Source organism: Mustela erminea, chromosome 11 (genome assembly GCF_009829155.1).
Source record: "Mustela erminea isolate mMusErm1 chromosome 11, mMusErm1.Pri, whole genome shotgun sequence".
Taxonomy (NCBI): domain Eukaryota; kingdom Metazoa; phylum Chordata; class Mammalia; order Carnivora; family Mustelidae; genus Mustela; species Mustela erminea.
Genome location: NC_045624.1, coordinates 23,306,973 through 23,323,123, shown reverse-complemented (window position 1 = coordinate 23,323,123; position 16,151 = coordinate 23,306,973). Strand labels below are relative to the sequence as shown.

The following is a 16,151-nucleotide window of genomic DNA, read 5'->3' as shown; positions in this document are numbered from 1 at the left end:
AGTGAAGTCCTCCATCTGATAAATGGCGGCGGGCTCTGGGCAGCACGGACAAGTCTTAGGAAAACCAGATTAGCCATCTATCAAGACACTCCATCTGTGGGGGGTCCAAAGGTGTTCGGTGACTCTGCAGTTTTCTTCTCAGAATTAGTTACCAGGCTCAGTCTTGTGTCTCCCACACTCCTCCCAGTGATTTCCTTCTCAAGCACGGGAGCCCGTCTGTGGCCAAACACCCGTTCAGAATCAGAAGCCAGAGTAATTGCAGAGATACCTACGACCCATCCATGGCTGGGCCACTAAACAGCACCCCAACCAATGAACAGCCTCAGACTCTGCAGTTACTCCTGGTAAGGAAGAAGCATCAGAACAAGAACTAGAGAACCAACATAAGACAACGCCTGTGGGTAACTTCTACATTGGTCAACCCTGGACAAAGGAAGTCTGCACATCTCTACCTGGCCTGAGAGAAAGGAAGCAACCTCCTCCCAGCCCTGGAAGAGTAGTTAGGGCTGAGCGGGGGGGAAAGCACAGGTGAACGTCATCTGAAACAAACTGAAATACCAGTTTATCTTGGGCATCCCACAGTCTGACGATGTAGCTATTGCCATGATGGAGCGGAGAGGTTTCAGGAACTTACCAAGTTGTGTGGGGCAAAGCTGCTACTTCTATGACAGAGCTGGCAGATGTCTGTCAATCATGTCTCAAAAAGAGAGTCACGGGGATATGAAGCAGAGAACTAGCTCCTTGGTTCAATCAGAAGGCACAAGACTGAAGATTCTGAGTGGTTAGCACTCACTCTGGCATATGTGACCTCCTGCTTCCTCAGATGACTGAAGGCCAAATAATGGTCAGAAGGGGATCTCTGGTGCCCTCAGGTTCTAGGCTCTGAATGCTTCAGTGGAAAAACTCTTTTCAAGGCAAAAACATACCACAAGATATTTGGAAGTATTTTGAAAGATGAGTTCACTTTCAGCCATAAGAAAGAATGAAATCTTGCCATTTGCGATGACATGGATGGATCTCGAGAGTGTCATGCTAATGAAATCAGTCAGTCAGAGAAAGACAAATAGCTTATGATTTCACTCGGATGTAAATTTAAGAAACAAAGCAAATGAGCAAAGGAAAAAAGAGAGACAAACCAAGAAACAGACTCTTAACTATAGAGAACAACCTGATGGTTACCAGAGGGGAGGTGGGGGAATGGGGGAAAGAGGTGATGGGGATTAAGTCATGATTAGCACCAGTGATGTATGTAATTACTGAATTGCTATATTGTACACCTGAAACTAATAAAACACTGTATGTTAGCTACACTGGAATTAAAATGAAAAACTTTAAAAAGAATGAATTCACATGTCCTAACTCCATCTCAGAAGTTTACAGATCTCACTTCAAGACAGTTGAAACATAATGCTGTTGCAGGCTAACCTGCAAAGAAAGGGACTGTACCTCCTAGATCAGAGTCCTCAAAACTGTCAAGTAACCCCCCACCCCAAAAGCAAAGAAGTAGCACACAATCTTAAGACTCTATATTTAAAAGAAAGATTTCTGAGCCAGGATACCATCACCAAGCAGGAAGACGCTCCTGAAACTTAACAGTCTGACTGAAGGCATTTGGTCTTGGATGTTAACGAAATGGTATTGGTTGTTGTTTTTTTTAACTAAGCAGTCTGTACCTTTATCTTCATGTTCAATTCAGAAAATTCCATTTCATGAAACTTTAGGCTCTGAAGTGAAGAAGCGAACACAACTCTCATGCATTAATACTCCCAACGGAAAGGTAAATGGAGCTACCCAGATAACTCCCGGTAAGGTGTCCTGAAGGACGATACCATATAAGGAATCTGGTTGTTGAGAAAGTGGATGACTGATCTGCATATCACTTTTTAAAAGCACCAAGCACTAACTTTGCTAGACTGCTAACACTATCAGAAGCAGCATCTGGATCCAAGAGAATATGGCAAAGCTATCTGAATGAACACCAATTTTTATCTCTTCTAAATGTTAAGACGTATGAATGTTAATTTATAGATAATTGTGAACCCCCCAAAAAAAGGATCTGGTGAGCAGAGTTGGCCAAGAGAAAACAGACCAGCTGACAGGAAGGTGGTGGAGTGTACACCTTGATAATGCATCTTGCTCCCTCCACAGTGTACAGACCCTCCTAGGACAGGTGTGTGGCCAAGCTACTAAAAGAATGTTTCAAACTTCCTAGGTCACACTGTCTCAAGAGAACTCTGGAGATACAGCCCCGTCCTTTGGTTCTTGCCCAAGGAAGGCTTTTAAGTATTTTCAGGGTCTCTCCTTTATCCATTTTTAACCAATTTAGGGCATTTTTGAGCATTCATTGGTCCTCCCAAGATACTGCGACAGCCATAGCCCTAGGGTTGCAACAGTTCTCAAGTAAGCACCATTTACCAGAGGGGAGGTGGGGGAATGGAGGAAAGAGGTGATGGGGATTAAGGAGTGCGCTGGTCATGATTAGCACCTCTCTAGTCTAGAGAGGTGGACTAGAGAGTCAAGAACTTTGGACTATATTTCCAATTCTTTCTCTGACCCACTGGGTATTGTTTCTTCCTTTGCCCATTTTTTTTTTTTTTTCATTCAAAAAATATTTACTCCTTACCTACTATGTGCCAGGTTCAACTCTAGGTGCTGTGCCTCCAGGACAATTGAGAAATCAAATTCCTCTCACAAAGCATACATTCTAACTAGGGGAACAAACACACTCTCGGAGAGACTGAGCGCTCGTTAGAAAATAAGCACAGTAACAGGACTCAGTGATGGGGGCAGGATAGAGAGGAGGGGAAGAAGAGCCCTTCTTTGGCCAGGAAAGAGCTCCAGGAGGACTGACAGCTCAGTGGAGAGCTGAGTGATAAGCAAAAGATCTGAGGGAAAACTTCTCCAGGCGAAGGGAACAAACATGAAGGTTCTGAGGTGGTAGAGTCAAAGAAACTGAAGGAAGGGCTGAGAAGCCAAAAATGAAATAGAGGGAGACAGATAGAGACAAGCCGAAGAGGGGGCAGGGGCTGGAGAAACAAGGGCACTGCCTGTTGCAGGAGCTACACCATCTCAGCCTGGGGCAGACTTCATGAGGACCAAGTAGCTGCAGAACACTGCAGAGAGAATGAGGACGTCTGCCTTAGAAAGGGGTCTCAGGGACTAGGATAGAGACATAAAGCCCATCTTCAGGTCATCCCAGGGTCAAACATTACTCAGCTGACCAATCCTTATGGTCTCCTCTAGCCCAGTCCTCGGGTACTGGAACCCCCTGGCACTATCCTGGATTTACTCTACTTGTTCTGTTCCAGAGATGGGACTCATTCCCCTCTGATGGCAACACTGAAGTTCTTCCAAAACCCAATTCCTTGTGACTTTTACTCATTTGCCTCCATATATCCTTCTGCGCTCTACCAACAGCTAGTAACACTCCAAAAATTCCCTTCTCAGGCAAGTCAGACCGGTTTCTTTCAGTTACTCATTGGACTTTCTAAAGTCTAACTTTTTATTATGGAACATTTCAAATGTCCACAAAAGCAGAGAGAACCGTATAATACATCTCCATTTACCTATGACTAGCTTCAACAACAACCAACTCATGACCAATTGTGTTTCCATCTCTCTTTCTGACTTCCTTCACCAACTTGGTCATTACATTTGTCTCATAGGTATGATATGGCCAACCCAGAATACCAGCAGCTCACTCACTGGAGACGTCCCATTTCTCCTGCTAATGATCCCATTACATGTGTGGCAGCCATACTGTTGCTTCAGAATGTGAATTCATTCAACTCAAATTCTCCAATCACAACTTGTGCCCGCAGGGCTTTTGAACCCAAGTGAAGGAATTAATGTTTGCTCCCAGTGATTTTCATTTTATCAGATTCAGCCCATCCCTTCAGGCTATCATGATGTTTTTTGGATCTAGACTCTCTAATATTTACTCACCATCCCTCCCAGCTTTTGCAATACCTCCAAAATTTGGGGAAGTAATGAGTCATCTCTATCCTCTCTGAGGATAAAAAAAGAAAGGATTAAAAAAAAAGAGAGTATGAATTAGAATGAATGAATTATAAAAAGAGTATAGCCAAAATGGATCAGAGAAAACCTTTAGTTCAACTGCTTACTTTACAGATGAGAAAACCAAGGCTGAGAGAGTCTGCGTCTGATTCAAGGCCACCCATTAGGTAAAGGCAGGACAACCTAGAGCCTAGGCCTCATGCTCACTGCTTCCTCCACCAACTCCTACCTCTGCTAATTTTTGAGGAGGGAAAATGTTGGTCATCACCAGCGAGGCTACTGACAGTGGGCAACTGCAAACCGATTTCTAGTCAGCTGCTCATAATAACCCACTTATCTGGCTAGCAATTATCAGGGGTTGCTCTCTGCCAGGCCCCACTGCCCTCAGTGACTTTCCCAGTCTCTCCCATTCTCTGAGATTAGGTTGGAAATCATTTTTCTCCATTCTTACTTAATTCCTGCATTATGTAGAACTATGTAACTGAACTAGAGTTAGGAATGTCAATGTTCATAAATAATAAAGGATTCACATCTATTAGAAATGAGAAATAAGTTTGTTATTCAAAAAGCCAAAAAATACCTCATTTAAAGGAAACACTTAACAAAATACACATCTTAAAAATTCAGCCCTCAAGAAACCTCTTTCCTACTGTTTTCCATTTGAGAAACAAAGGACTGAATGGGTAATAATTACAGACACAATTCACACAGTAACTTGGATAATACACAAAAAGCATCGATGTTTTTCTGAGATTTCTCTTTGTGGTTCACTAATCACGCACTGAGGAGGGGTCCAAAGTTCAAATGTGCACAGCCCAAGGGGCCTCCCAACAAAGTGGCAGTGCCCTGGGGAGGAAGGGGGGGGGTGTCCTTCCCTCAGAGAAAAACATTAAGGGGTGGCGACCTGGGAGCTTGACCAAGAATCCAGCTTCTTATCCAGTCCGCTGCCACCATCAACTGTCAAACCATTTGCTCCTCTTTGCAAGAGGTGCTCCTTTAGAAGGTCCCAGTAATTTCTGCTTGTATTGTTCGACCAGCTGGTTGAAGCGGATTTCGGTCTTATTTCCCTTAGCTTTTTTCCTAAGGGCCTATAAATGAAAGGTAAGGAAAAATAAGATCATCAATTTCAAGCATTGAATATCACCTTGCCTTTATGCCAACCACGAGAGAAAATAAGAAATCCTGTCAGCCACAAGAGGTGGACATTCAGAGAGTGACCCTTAGAAAAACCCAAATGAACCATCCGTTGGCAAGAAACCAGACCGGGAACACCTAAGCGAAGGTCCCACTAAAACACCGTGCAGGAGCTACAGAGCTCTCACTCTCAACTGTTCCTGTGAGAATCTTCTCACACGAGTCAGCCCAGAGTTTGCAGCTTCTTGCTGGCCCTTTCCCTCAACGAGAATCCTGCTTATGTGATTTCAGAGATGGAGCTCTATAAGACAGTACGGTGTGGGTCAGACTTCCCAGAGGCACAGATTCCTTGAGTAGGAGAAGCTAATGCTTCTTTTACCCTTAAAACTTAGAAGGAACTAGGGAAGGGGGAAAAAAATCTTGACCTCAAATGTTCAAGAATGTAAAACCACAACTTTCTACTAAAAGGACCTAGGGCTGCTTGGAAAAATGGCTAATGCCAGGACCAGGGAAGAAATATGTAAGATGAGCTGGGACATCGGTTCTACCAGAAAGCAAGGACACCACCAAAGACAGGGTCATATCAGAAGGACTCAGGACCCAACTGAAGGGCCTTCTGCTGGCCTAAATTGGACAAAAATAATAGCTGCATTTGATTGCAACACATCAAGTATACAAAAACTCAGGAATCTATAATACTAAAAAGATCTTATTGGTCACCAAAGGAGGGTGGTAGGGCACCAACTCATTACTCTGAAAACTGATAAAGAGAAATGAAATCAAGCATTTATCCTGCCTTTCCTATACAAATGGTTATATCATGGTAACCATATAGTTGACCAGGGAAGATTATTTTTTCTAGAATTCTACCAAAACAATGCAAAAGAACTGGGAGGGGGGGAAGCCCCAAAACCAAAATGCTAGAAAATCACCATTCTGCACCCCATATTGAAATCATGGATATAGACAGTAATTGTCAGTGGGTGCTAAAACCATTAGATGAGAGGCTGATGGGAACTTCACAAATGGGAGAGAGGCAGACAATCTCTAAGCCTACACATCTACTGATGAACCTGAACATCACTAAAAATGGGGCAACCAGACGCTATGTGCCTTAGGATGCTGATGCACCCGCAAGCACCCAGCACCACCCGTGAAAAACTCTTGCTGAGAAAACTGAACTTGAGGGGCGCCTGGCTGGCTCAGCTTGGAGCATGCAACTCTTGATCTCTGGGTTGTAAGTTCAAGGCCCACACCGGGTGTAGAGATGATTTAAAAATAAATAAAATCTTTACAAAAAGTAAAAGAAAACTGGACTTGAATCTAATCAAGCCTGTACATCTAACTACCAGTTTATAGGCAATACCGGGTATCACAGGAACAGGTTAAATGATACCACAACGCAGCAAGCAGCTAAACTCAAAGTGTAATACATTCTTTTTTTTTTTTAAAGATTTTATTTATTTATTTGAGAGAGAGAGAGCGGGCATGAGAAGGGGGAGGGTCAGAGGGAGAAGAAGACTCCCCTTGGAGCAGGGAGCCCAATGCAGGAAGTCCAGGATGGTGACCTGAGCCACCCAGGCACCCGAAAATGTAATACATTCTAAAGGGCAAATCATTCAGTTTCTTCAACAAATTATCAGTATAGGAAAAAGGGGTCTGATGAGGAAAACTGAGTTTTATAGGGAAAAAAAAAGATTTAAGAGATATAAAACCAAATGTAATGTATGAATCTGTCTGGATCTTAATTTGTACTAACCAACTACAAAGGAATATTTTTGAGGTAACTGGGGACATTTTAATATGGGCTGCATATTAGAGGATATTAAGGGCTTCTTATTAATTTCATTAGATATGATCATGGCATAATATATACATATTTTTAAGACCAGTCAGTTGAAGATGCATTCCGAGGTTTTTTTCTGAGCAATACACCTCATTTTCATAGAAGGCATATTTACATGTGAAGCTGAGTTCGCCTTAACATACTCTGGGCAGAGGGTCAGTATGCTTGAGGAAAAGGTAAAATAAGAGAATTGTCGAAGTAAAGAAAGTAATATGCAGGTTCTTTCTACTTTTATTTTATCTATTTATTTACTTACTTAATACCTTAGTTATTTACTTATTTCTTATCTATTTTATTTAAGATTTTTTTAAGTAAGCTCCATGCACAGTGTGGAGCCCAGTGTGGAGCCCAGTGTGGGGCTTGAACTCACAACCCTGAGATCAAGACCTGAACTGAAATCAAAGTTAGATGCTTAACCGACTGAGCCACCCAGGCACCCCTAAGATTTTTATTTTTAAGTAATCTCTACACCTAACATGGGCCTCAAACTACAATGCCAAGATCAAGAATTGCATGCTCCACCAGCCAGGTGCCCCCATTTCTTTTTAAGTTTATTTATTTATTTTTAAAATTTATTTATTTATTTATTTGACAGACCACAAGTAGGCAGAGAGGCAGGCAGAGAGAGAGAGAGAGAGAAGGAAGCAGGCTCCCCACTGAGCAGAGAGCCCGATGCGGATCCCAGGACCCTGGGATCATGACCTGAGCTGAAGGCAGAGGCTTTAACCCACTGAGCCACCCAGGTGCCCCTATTTTTTAAAATAATTTTTACATCCAACATGGGTCTTGAACTCATGACCCCAAGATCAAGAGTCACATGCTCTTCTGACTAAGCCAGCCAGGCGCCCAGGTTCTCTCCACTTTTAGAACTGCATGCCTCAACAGCCTCTAAAAGAGGGTGTTGCAATCCAGAAGCCCTTTCTTTTTGCTTAACTAATCAAAGCACAAAAGTGGCTACCAGCCATGGCAGAGCCCTGCTGTACCAAAGCCTCGTGCCCTATAGAACTCACCTGCTTGGGAGGTAATGCCTGCTTCTCTGGCTTCTGCTGGTTCATCTGGGGCTTTGGCTTTTTGGGGAGAGACTTCACCTTGCCTTTGTCCCGCAGCCTGAAATGAGAGGTCAGGTAAGTGTCACTCTGAGCTCCCCCTCTAACTGGCTCCTCCGAGGCTGTCTCCACCGCCAGATAAAATGCTTTTTCTTGCACTGGCTCTTTCTAAGCCCAGGATAAGTCATTCTAAAAGAGGAAACTGTAACATAATATCCTAAGGCTCAACATGTGTATACTTTTTATTTTGGCTTAAAACCTCAAGGGATTCTCAAAAACCATCATTTATTTAACAAGTATTTTGTAAAGATTGACTTTTGTTGATAGCACTAATCCGTTGCCTCAAACAGGATCTGCAAGATAAGCTCAAGTAAGAGGGCCTCAGCTGACAGGATGGGAGGCAGCTCTTCAGAAGAGGAGGAGAATGGCACAAAAGCCACCCCAGGAGTTCCTCCCAGGCTATTCCTATTCCGGCCTCCAACTGCTCCCAGAGCACAGGTCTGCCAGTGTGGAGATGCCTGCACATTAACCCTTTATGGGGGGCTGACAGAGTGCTAAATGTACCTTTCATCCAAACAAAAGCCACAAAGAGGAAAAGGGTAGAGCAAAACCAAACCCTGGGAGAAGCCCACCACCCTGCTATGCCGCCACTCTGCATCTCACACTCTGCATCTCACCTAATTTTGGGGCCTCGGTGTGAGGGGAGCACTAAGACCTTTCTTCTCTTCTTTCCATCAGGCAGCTCCACCTGCTCCACTTCAGCCTTGGTCTGGAACCCTGTCCACGAGGTCGGATGCACCCTCCCCTTCTGCTCCAGGGGGGCCTTGGTTTGTTCCTGTGTGTGGTTTTGAGCTGCTTTCCGTTGCCGTTGCTGGTCCTTTCCAAGGGCTGGTTGTTCCTGCTGGGGCCCACCAGTTGCAAGCTTGGATTTCACTTTTTGCTGCACAAAACAAGAGACTGCCATCTAGTTTCCGGATGAGGTTTATTTGCTGAAAACACTCAGCAGAAAAGGAGCTTTATGCAAGCTTAGTGAAAGGAGAATTCTTCCCCTATAGAGTACAAATTACAGGGAAGTGAATTCAAGTTCACAGGCCCTGACGTGGTAATAGCTGGTTACCAGGTTGGGGGACACAAAACCACCACTTCCCTTTCCATATACAGGAACAAGGGAAAGTGTATGCATGCCCAAGACTTGAAAGCCAGTAGGAAGAAAGCAAAAAGAAAAGCCAGTAGCATGGGGCAATTACTAAACATGTGACGGGAATCCCAGAGGGAGAAGAAAGAAAGGAACAGAAGAAATATTCGAAGTAATAAGGGGTGAGAATTTGCCAGACTTGGTGGCAGATACTAAACCACAGATGCAGGAAGCTCAGGCAAACACCGAACAGGAGACGTACCACAGCCTCTCTACCCAGGCATATCATACCAAACTGTAGGAAATCAAAGACAAAATGAAGATCTGGAAAGAAGGGGTGGGGGTGAGGTAAAGAATACCTTCCCTACAGAGGAACAAAGATAACATTACACTGAATTTCTCTTAAAAGCCATGTAAGAAAGGAGAACAGAGAAATACTTAAAAAGTTTTGGGGAAGTCACCAACCTAGAATTCTGTATCCAGTGTAATCACCTTCAAAAATGAAGGTCAAAGAAAGACTTTCTCAGACAAACTAAATTAAAGGAGTTTGTCACCAAGGGACCTGTCTTGCAAGAAAGGCTAAGCGAATTTCTTCAGAGAAGGAAGATGACCTAGGTCAGAAACTCGAATCTGCATAAAGAAAGGAAGACTGCAGGGCACCTGGGTGGCTCACGGTGTATGCCTTCAGCTCTGGTTATGGTCCCAGAGTCCTAGGACTGAGTCCCTGAGGCCTGCTTTCTTGCTCAGCGGGGAACCTGCTTCTCCCTCTCCCTCTGCCACTCCCCCTGCTTTGCTCCCTTGCTTTCTTTCTGTCAAATAAATAAATAATATCTTTAAAAAAAAAAAAAAAAGGAAGAATGCTAGAGAAGGAATAATTGAAATGAAGACTAGGAAAAGATGCTGTAAGAAGAAAGACATAAAGTATGTTACAGATTTAGCTGCACTATAGTGGAAGAAGAAAAAGATCCACATTAAATTAGTGTAATCATTGACACAACAAAGATCTACTATATGCCTGTAAAGTGCCAGTCTCAGTTTTTAAGGTAAGGCTACAAAGGGTGTCTGCCTTTGAGGACTCACAGCCTGGTGGCGGATTAGACACATACAAATAGGGTGAAACTAAAAACCTTAAAAAAAACACTAAAGACCTTAAGGAAATTCATGAAAGTACAAGTTATGAGATCTTACCTCCTTTGAGAGAGGTGGTAAAAACGCTACTTGAGGAAGCACATTTGATCTGAATACAGACACTCAGTAGAAGTATCCTTGAGTCAGGGGAAAGGGGCACTTTCACACAGAGTAGTACGTACATAAGTATAAGCACCAAATAAAGCCATCTGAATCATTTTTTAAACCTCTAGTTTCAGAAGCATTCTGAAACAACAGCTTAAGGCAGTAAGGACAACAAAGCTGCCTGAAACAAGAACCAGATCCTATATTTTCAAGTCCAGGACCACTGTATCAACTCCCTGCTCTATTGGCCAGGCCCATGGTACACACCACAAAGAGTGCAGATGTTTGGTATATAAGCAAATCCAGGTACATTATCCATGAAAGCTATAGCAGTTACGGTATCAGGATTATTCTGGCCTTCTAAGTCCTAGAGCAAGAAGGGTAAGAGAATGAGTACTGATTGTGTGCTGACCCTGCACTGTGACCATTTAATCCTTATCAGTCATGTGAGGCAGACAGTGGTAATCTTACTTTATAAACTGAAGCTGAGAGAGGTACTAACTTACCACAGAACTTAGGGGTACAGCCTGAGTCTGAACATGAGTATTCCTGGTCCCATTCTTTGCTTTACACCACACTAGATTAAAAACAATACTAAAACTATCAGGCATCACATCTAAGAAGAAGAATCATGGCATAGACAGCTGAAATCTACAGCAATGTAAACTTTCATGTGAGCCATTACCTTTGACAGGTATGTCACAAAACACTGTACTGGTATTGTTCACTGCTAATAACCTTAGCCTGACTCTCCTCTCTCCTTCCTTTCCCCTCAACAGAGCTATCACAAGGAAGACCAGCAGAGAAGATGGCCTGGAGAGTTCTGGGGAACTAAGAGTAGAGGGTAACCTAATGGGGTAAAGACCTACTTCAAGGATGCAGAACCACAAATTGAACAAAATAGGAGTTTAAATATAGTCTGAACAAAAATTGTTTTAAGTGAACTACACTTAAAAGTAATAAATTTTATGTTATGTGTATTTGACCACAATTTTAAGAAAACAAGCAAAAACAGAAAAACATTTCAGTTCTGTACCAGGCTGCGCTGAATCCTCAGTTCCTTTATTTTAAGTTTCCTTCGATCCTCCAAAGAGAACTCCACTATTGGTCTCTGGGTCAGAAAGAGAATATCATTCATTAGATGTCTTAGTTTGAGTGCAAGAAGCTGAGCTGTCCCCCACCACTGCCCCCTCACCTGCTCACTTACTCTACTTAAAAGTAAGGGGCCGTTCCGCACACAGTCTATCCAATTTAGATTCCAATTCATTCTAATCTTATCAGCTGAATCACTGCTTATTCCCTCCACCAACTTGCTACTCTTTGTCACCACACACAAGTCAGAGGACATGGGACATAAAGGAGAGAAAGAGTTTTGTGCAAACGGCCCTCAGAGAAACAGGTGTGCCCACAGGCCGAGGCTCACCTTCAGAGGCCCAAAGATCTCTGGGTTGTTGTTGATGTGGCGTAGGGCTGTCAAGGCATGCTCGTGATCCTGGAACTCTGCAAAGGCGTAGCCCAGGGACTGACCCTTCACCTTCCCAAGTGCTCCTTTGAGGTCTCGCATCACCCTACACTAAGAGTAGAACAAGAGAAAGAAGCCGTGGTTACAGGATGAGAGCACGAACAGACTCACTGAGAAATCAGGTGACTGGAAAAGAACCCTCATCCGATCAGCCACAGCAGTCACACTGAAGTCACGCTTACCAAGGTCTTATTAGAACACCCCTACTGAAAGCACAAAACCAATTAAACAGATATTTTCTGGCTTTCTAAGAGTTTATAGAGATCAACAAAAACTTATAAATAATCATGTAAATAAAGTACGCTCCCCCCCTCATTTTAACAGTCAACTGTGGACAATACAAGCAAGTTGAGAGGTATATGGTACTTTAAACGGTGTAGGTTATCACAGATTCTGAAGTGCTGTCCATAGACCTCATCCCTGAAGAAGCCACTCAGGAAGGAAATCACTAAAGAAGGAAAACAAGGGCGTCTGGGTGGCTTAGTTGGTTGGGCAACTGCCTTCAGCTCAGGTTATGATCCCGGAGTCCTGGGGTCAAGTTCCGCATCAGGCTCCCAGCTCCATGGAGAGTCTGTTTCTCCCTCTGACTTTCTCCCCTCTCATGCTCTCTCTCTCTCAAATAAATAAAGTCTTTAAAAAAAAAAAAAGGAAAAGGAAAAGAAGGCTTGATGGCTTTAGTCAAGAAAGACATGTAGGGGCGCATGGGTGGCTCAGTTATTTGTATCCGACTCTTGATTTCAGCTCAGGTCATGATCTCAGAGTTATGAGACTGAGCCCCACATCAAGCTCCCTGCTCAGCAGGAAGTCTGCTTCTTTCCCTCTGCCCCTTCTCTCTCTCTTTCTCAAATAAATAAATAAATCTTTAAGAAAAACATTCAGGCATGGGGAAGGGCCTGCCTAACATATAGCCTCTGGATTATAGGAAGAAGCTTCCACTGGCTTTGCTCAGAGCTCATATCTTCTCTGGCATGATTTTTTCTTAAATCCTTAAGCTGAATGTAATAGGTGTCCGGGGGCATCAAGGATACCAAACTATAGTAGCATATCTTGGAAAAACTGATTGTTTACATGCCATTACTCCTGAAAGCCATAGTTCTGATGTAATAGAGACATCTAGATACATGGATGCTGCTAGTACCTACTTCTACATACTTCTAGTACCTATGCTGTCCCTACAACTGCGCCATGTACTATGGGGAAGTTACAAAAAGCTGAACATGAGGTTCCCGTTCTCAAGAAGTTTACCATCTTGCTGAGATCTATATCTACACATATTAAAGAATTAAAGAGAAAATTCAAGGGGTGCTGGGGTGGTGTAGTTGGTTAAGCATCCAACTCTTGGTTTTGGCTCAAGTCATGATCTCAGGATAGTGAGAGTGAGCTCTGCATGGGGCTCCATGCTCAGTGTAGAGTCTGCTTCAGATTCTCATTCTCCCATTCCTTCTGCCCCTCCTGCTCACACTCTTCCTCCCAAATAAATAAATAAGTCTTTAAAAAAAAAAAAAAGAGGGCACCTGGGTGGCTCAGTTGATTGAGTGACTGCCTTTGGCTCAGGTCATGATCCCAGAGTCCCAGGATTGAATCCCGCACGAGGCTCCCTGCTCAGTGGGAAGTCTGCTTCTCCCTCTGACCCTCTCCCCTCTCATGCTCACTCTCACTCTCTTTCTTGCTCAAATAAATAAATAAATAAAAAGAAGGAAGGAAGGAAGGGAGGAAGGAAGAAAGTAAGTCCCCTTAAAATAACAACAGTGGGAGTTTTTTAAAAAGTAAGTAAAGAGAAAATTCAATACAACACAAATATAGTAAAACACATAAATTCCCCTAACTGGGAGCATCTGGGTGGCTCAGTGGGTTAATCATCTGCCTTTGGCTTAGGTCATGATGCCAGGGTCCTGGGACTGAGCCCTGCATCGGGCTCCCTACGTAGCAGGGAGACTGCTTCTCCCTCTGTCTCCCTCTGCTGCTCCCCACTTGTGCTCTCTTGCTTGTTCTTGCTCGCAAACAAATAAATAAAATCTTAAAAAAACAAAATTTCCCTTTCTGATGACAGGTTTTCAATGTGTATCGGCACTTACTAAGTATTGTGGATGCTGATATGAGAAATTACACAACTGACCTCTACGCCAGTAACACTTTGAACAGTTTTACTAAGAGTGGTGTCAGATATGTGCTGATATGTTCACATTCTCTCATGTAATTCCCCAAATACCAATGCCATACATTTTGAAGAGGTTTTCCAGGATTAGGAAAACAGTTTCTAGTCACAAATCAGAGCAAAGTAGATTTATAATACTGCCTATGTTACTTACTCAGTAAATACAGATTGAGAGATTACTATGTTCCAGGTACTCTGCCAAGAACTGGGAGCAATGTCCTACCTGCTCTCAAAGAGCTCAGTGTGGTCAGAAGAAATGACCAGCAGACAATGACAGGACGGTGTAACAGTAAGTGCCATGACAAAGGCTTGCGGTGGGGGGGCAGGGAAGTCTTTGTACTCAGAGACTTGGTATGAATCCAGTGTTTGTCTAATACGACTGTCCAAGACCCCCATGGCTCTCTGTGCTTGCCACATAGCACTTTCATACAGTAAGAGCCTAAATGGCACTAAAATGTCCTTCTAAAGAGCAAACTACGCAGAGTATTTTCTCTGTGAGAAAATTAACATTACAGCACCTGCTATGATGCTGAGCACACAGCAAGCATTCAAATTAATTCACGAGGGCAGACACTTCCTCACATTCTGCTGCAATTTGGACAATGCATGTGAAAGGCAGTTCTAAGAAGAGAAAACAAACACATGAAAACTGCCAAACCCAGCCTTATCTGTCGACAATGCACGCAAAAGAAACTGTCAGTCTGCTAGCAGCACAGTCTGAACTGCTCAGTCTGACCCACGATGAGAATCAAACTTCAGAGTGGGCAGGGCCCATCTCACCTCCTTGAGGCGCACCCCCTTCTCCCCTCGGGTGGCACTCAGCAGCAGCTTTCTGAGCTCTTTGTCGTCCACACTCTTTGGGAGGTTGTGCAGGCACAGCCTGGTCAGGGAGACAAAGATATTCTGGTCCTTGAGTTTCTGATGCTTCAGCAGCTCAAACTGAAAGAACACCAAATTGTTAACAATACAATCCACCCTTTAAAAATGCAGGTTCATAAAAAAAAAAAAAAAAAAAAAAAAAAAAAAAAAAATGCAGGTTCATAATTCTCCAAAAGGAAAGAACTGTGATCACCACTCCCCATCCAACAACAACACGTATAGATAAAAGAAAGGAAATCACCCACCTACAGTCTTATGATGACTAGATTAGGAAAGGTACAGAGAGGCAAGATGGGGCTTAAGTAGTAAAATCATGGGCTCTAGAAAACAGACTAAAATGGAAATTCATCCCTAACTGGAGAAGTTACATGAAATTTTTTAAGTCTCAGTTTTTCCCCTCTACAAAGTAGAACCATAGGTCAAAATACCCATCTCTCAGCACTGATGTGCGGCTGAAATGAGGGAATATACAAAAAAATCCCAAACTCGAAACGCAGCCCAAAACAAGTAATAAGTAATACTGTGATTACCATCTATGCCCAGTCCTTATCTGCCCACCAACTCAAGCTAATTATCTAGTCCTTCCAAAACGAGAAGGAATTTATTTAAGTACTTGATAGAATGCTATCTCAACTCTGCCACCTTGAGGCAGAAGAATGTCCATGACCACAGAAATGAACTTTGCTTCTAGAGTATTGGACTCAACTATGCTGCACAAAACACCAGTTCCAGGGCAACGTTTGCTAAAGTAAGAGGAGAACATTCTTCTCCTGGTATGTTTTTTAAAAATCAGATTAGTAGAAAAAGAGTTTTAAATTAAACTTTTTCTTTTACCAAGTCTTATTTCTGCTGTTCTTAATTGGTAAAGGTGCTAACAAATTACAAAATACAGATACTCTGAAAATGAGTATTAAAGGGTTATTTGAAGAGGCTCTCACACCTGAGCTCAACAGTATGATTCTTCTCCCAGGAAAAACTGTGCCTGCTGTGAATTATAATGCTTATAATTTACTGAGCTTTTTGCTAGAAAAATTTGTTCTAAGGGAAAATTAAATGTTTCACTATCATACCATGATCAGAAAAAGGCATACAACGCTCTCTAAATACCATGATTTCCAGATGCTCACTAACAAAAAAAGTTGTGAACACGAGACTAGAAACTGTACAAAGGAAAAACACACTGA

At 42.9% G+C, this 16,151-nt stretch overlaps 1 protein-coding gene across 1 annotated transcript in view; it reads right to left on the bottom strand.

The window, feature by feature from the left end:
• Positions 1-2,511: 2,511 nt before the first annotated feature.
• The window catches only part of RBM28 (RNA binding motif protein 28), a 32,806-nt gene continuing 19,166 nt past the window's right edge, over positions 2,512-16,151 (bottom strand). Inside the window, exons 14-19 of the mRNA XM_032305098.1 lie at positions 14,869-15,027; positions 11,835-11,984; positions 11,448-11,522; positions 8,721-8,983; positions 8,008-8,104; positions 2,512-5,105 (exon numbers count right to left, since the gene is read on the bottom strand). Coding sequence (XP_032160989.1) covers positions 4,971-5,105; positions 8,008-8,104; positions 8,721-8,983; positions 11,448-11,522; positions 11,835-11,984; positions 14,869-15,027 — 879 coding nt within the window. The 3' untranslated portion in view covers positions 2,512-4,970. The remainder of the gene's footprint in view (positions 5,106-8,007; positions 8,105-8,720; positions 8,984-11,447; positions 11,523-11,834; positions 11,985-14,868; positions 15,028-16,151) is intronic.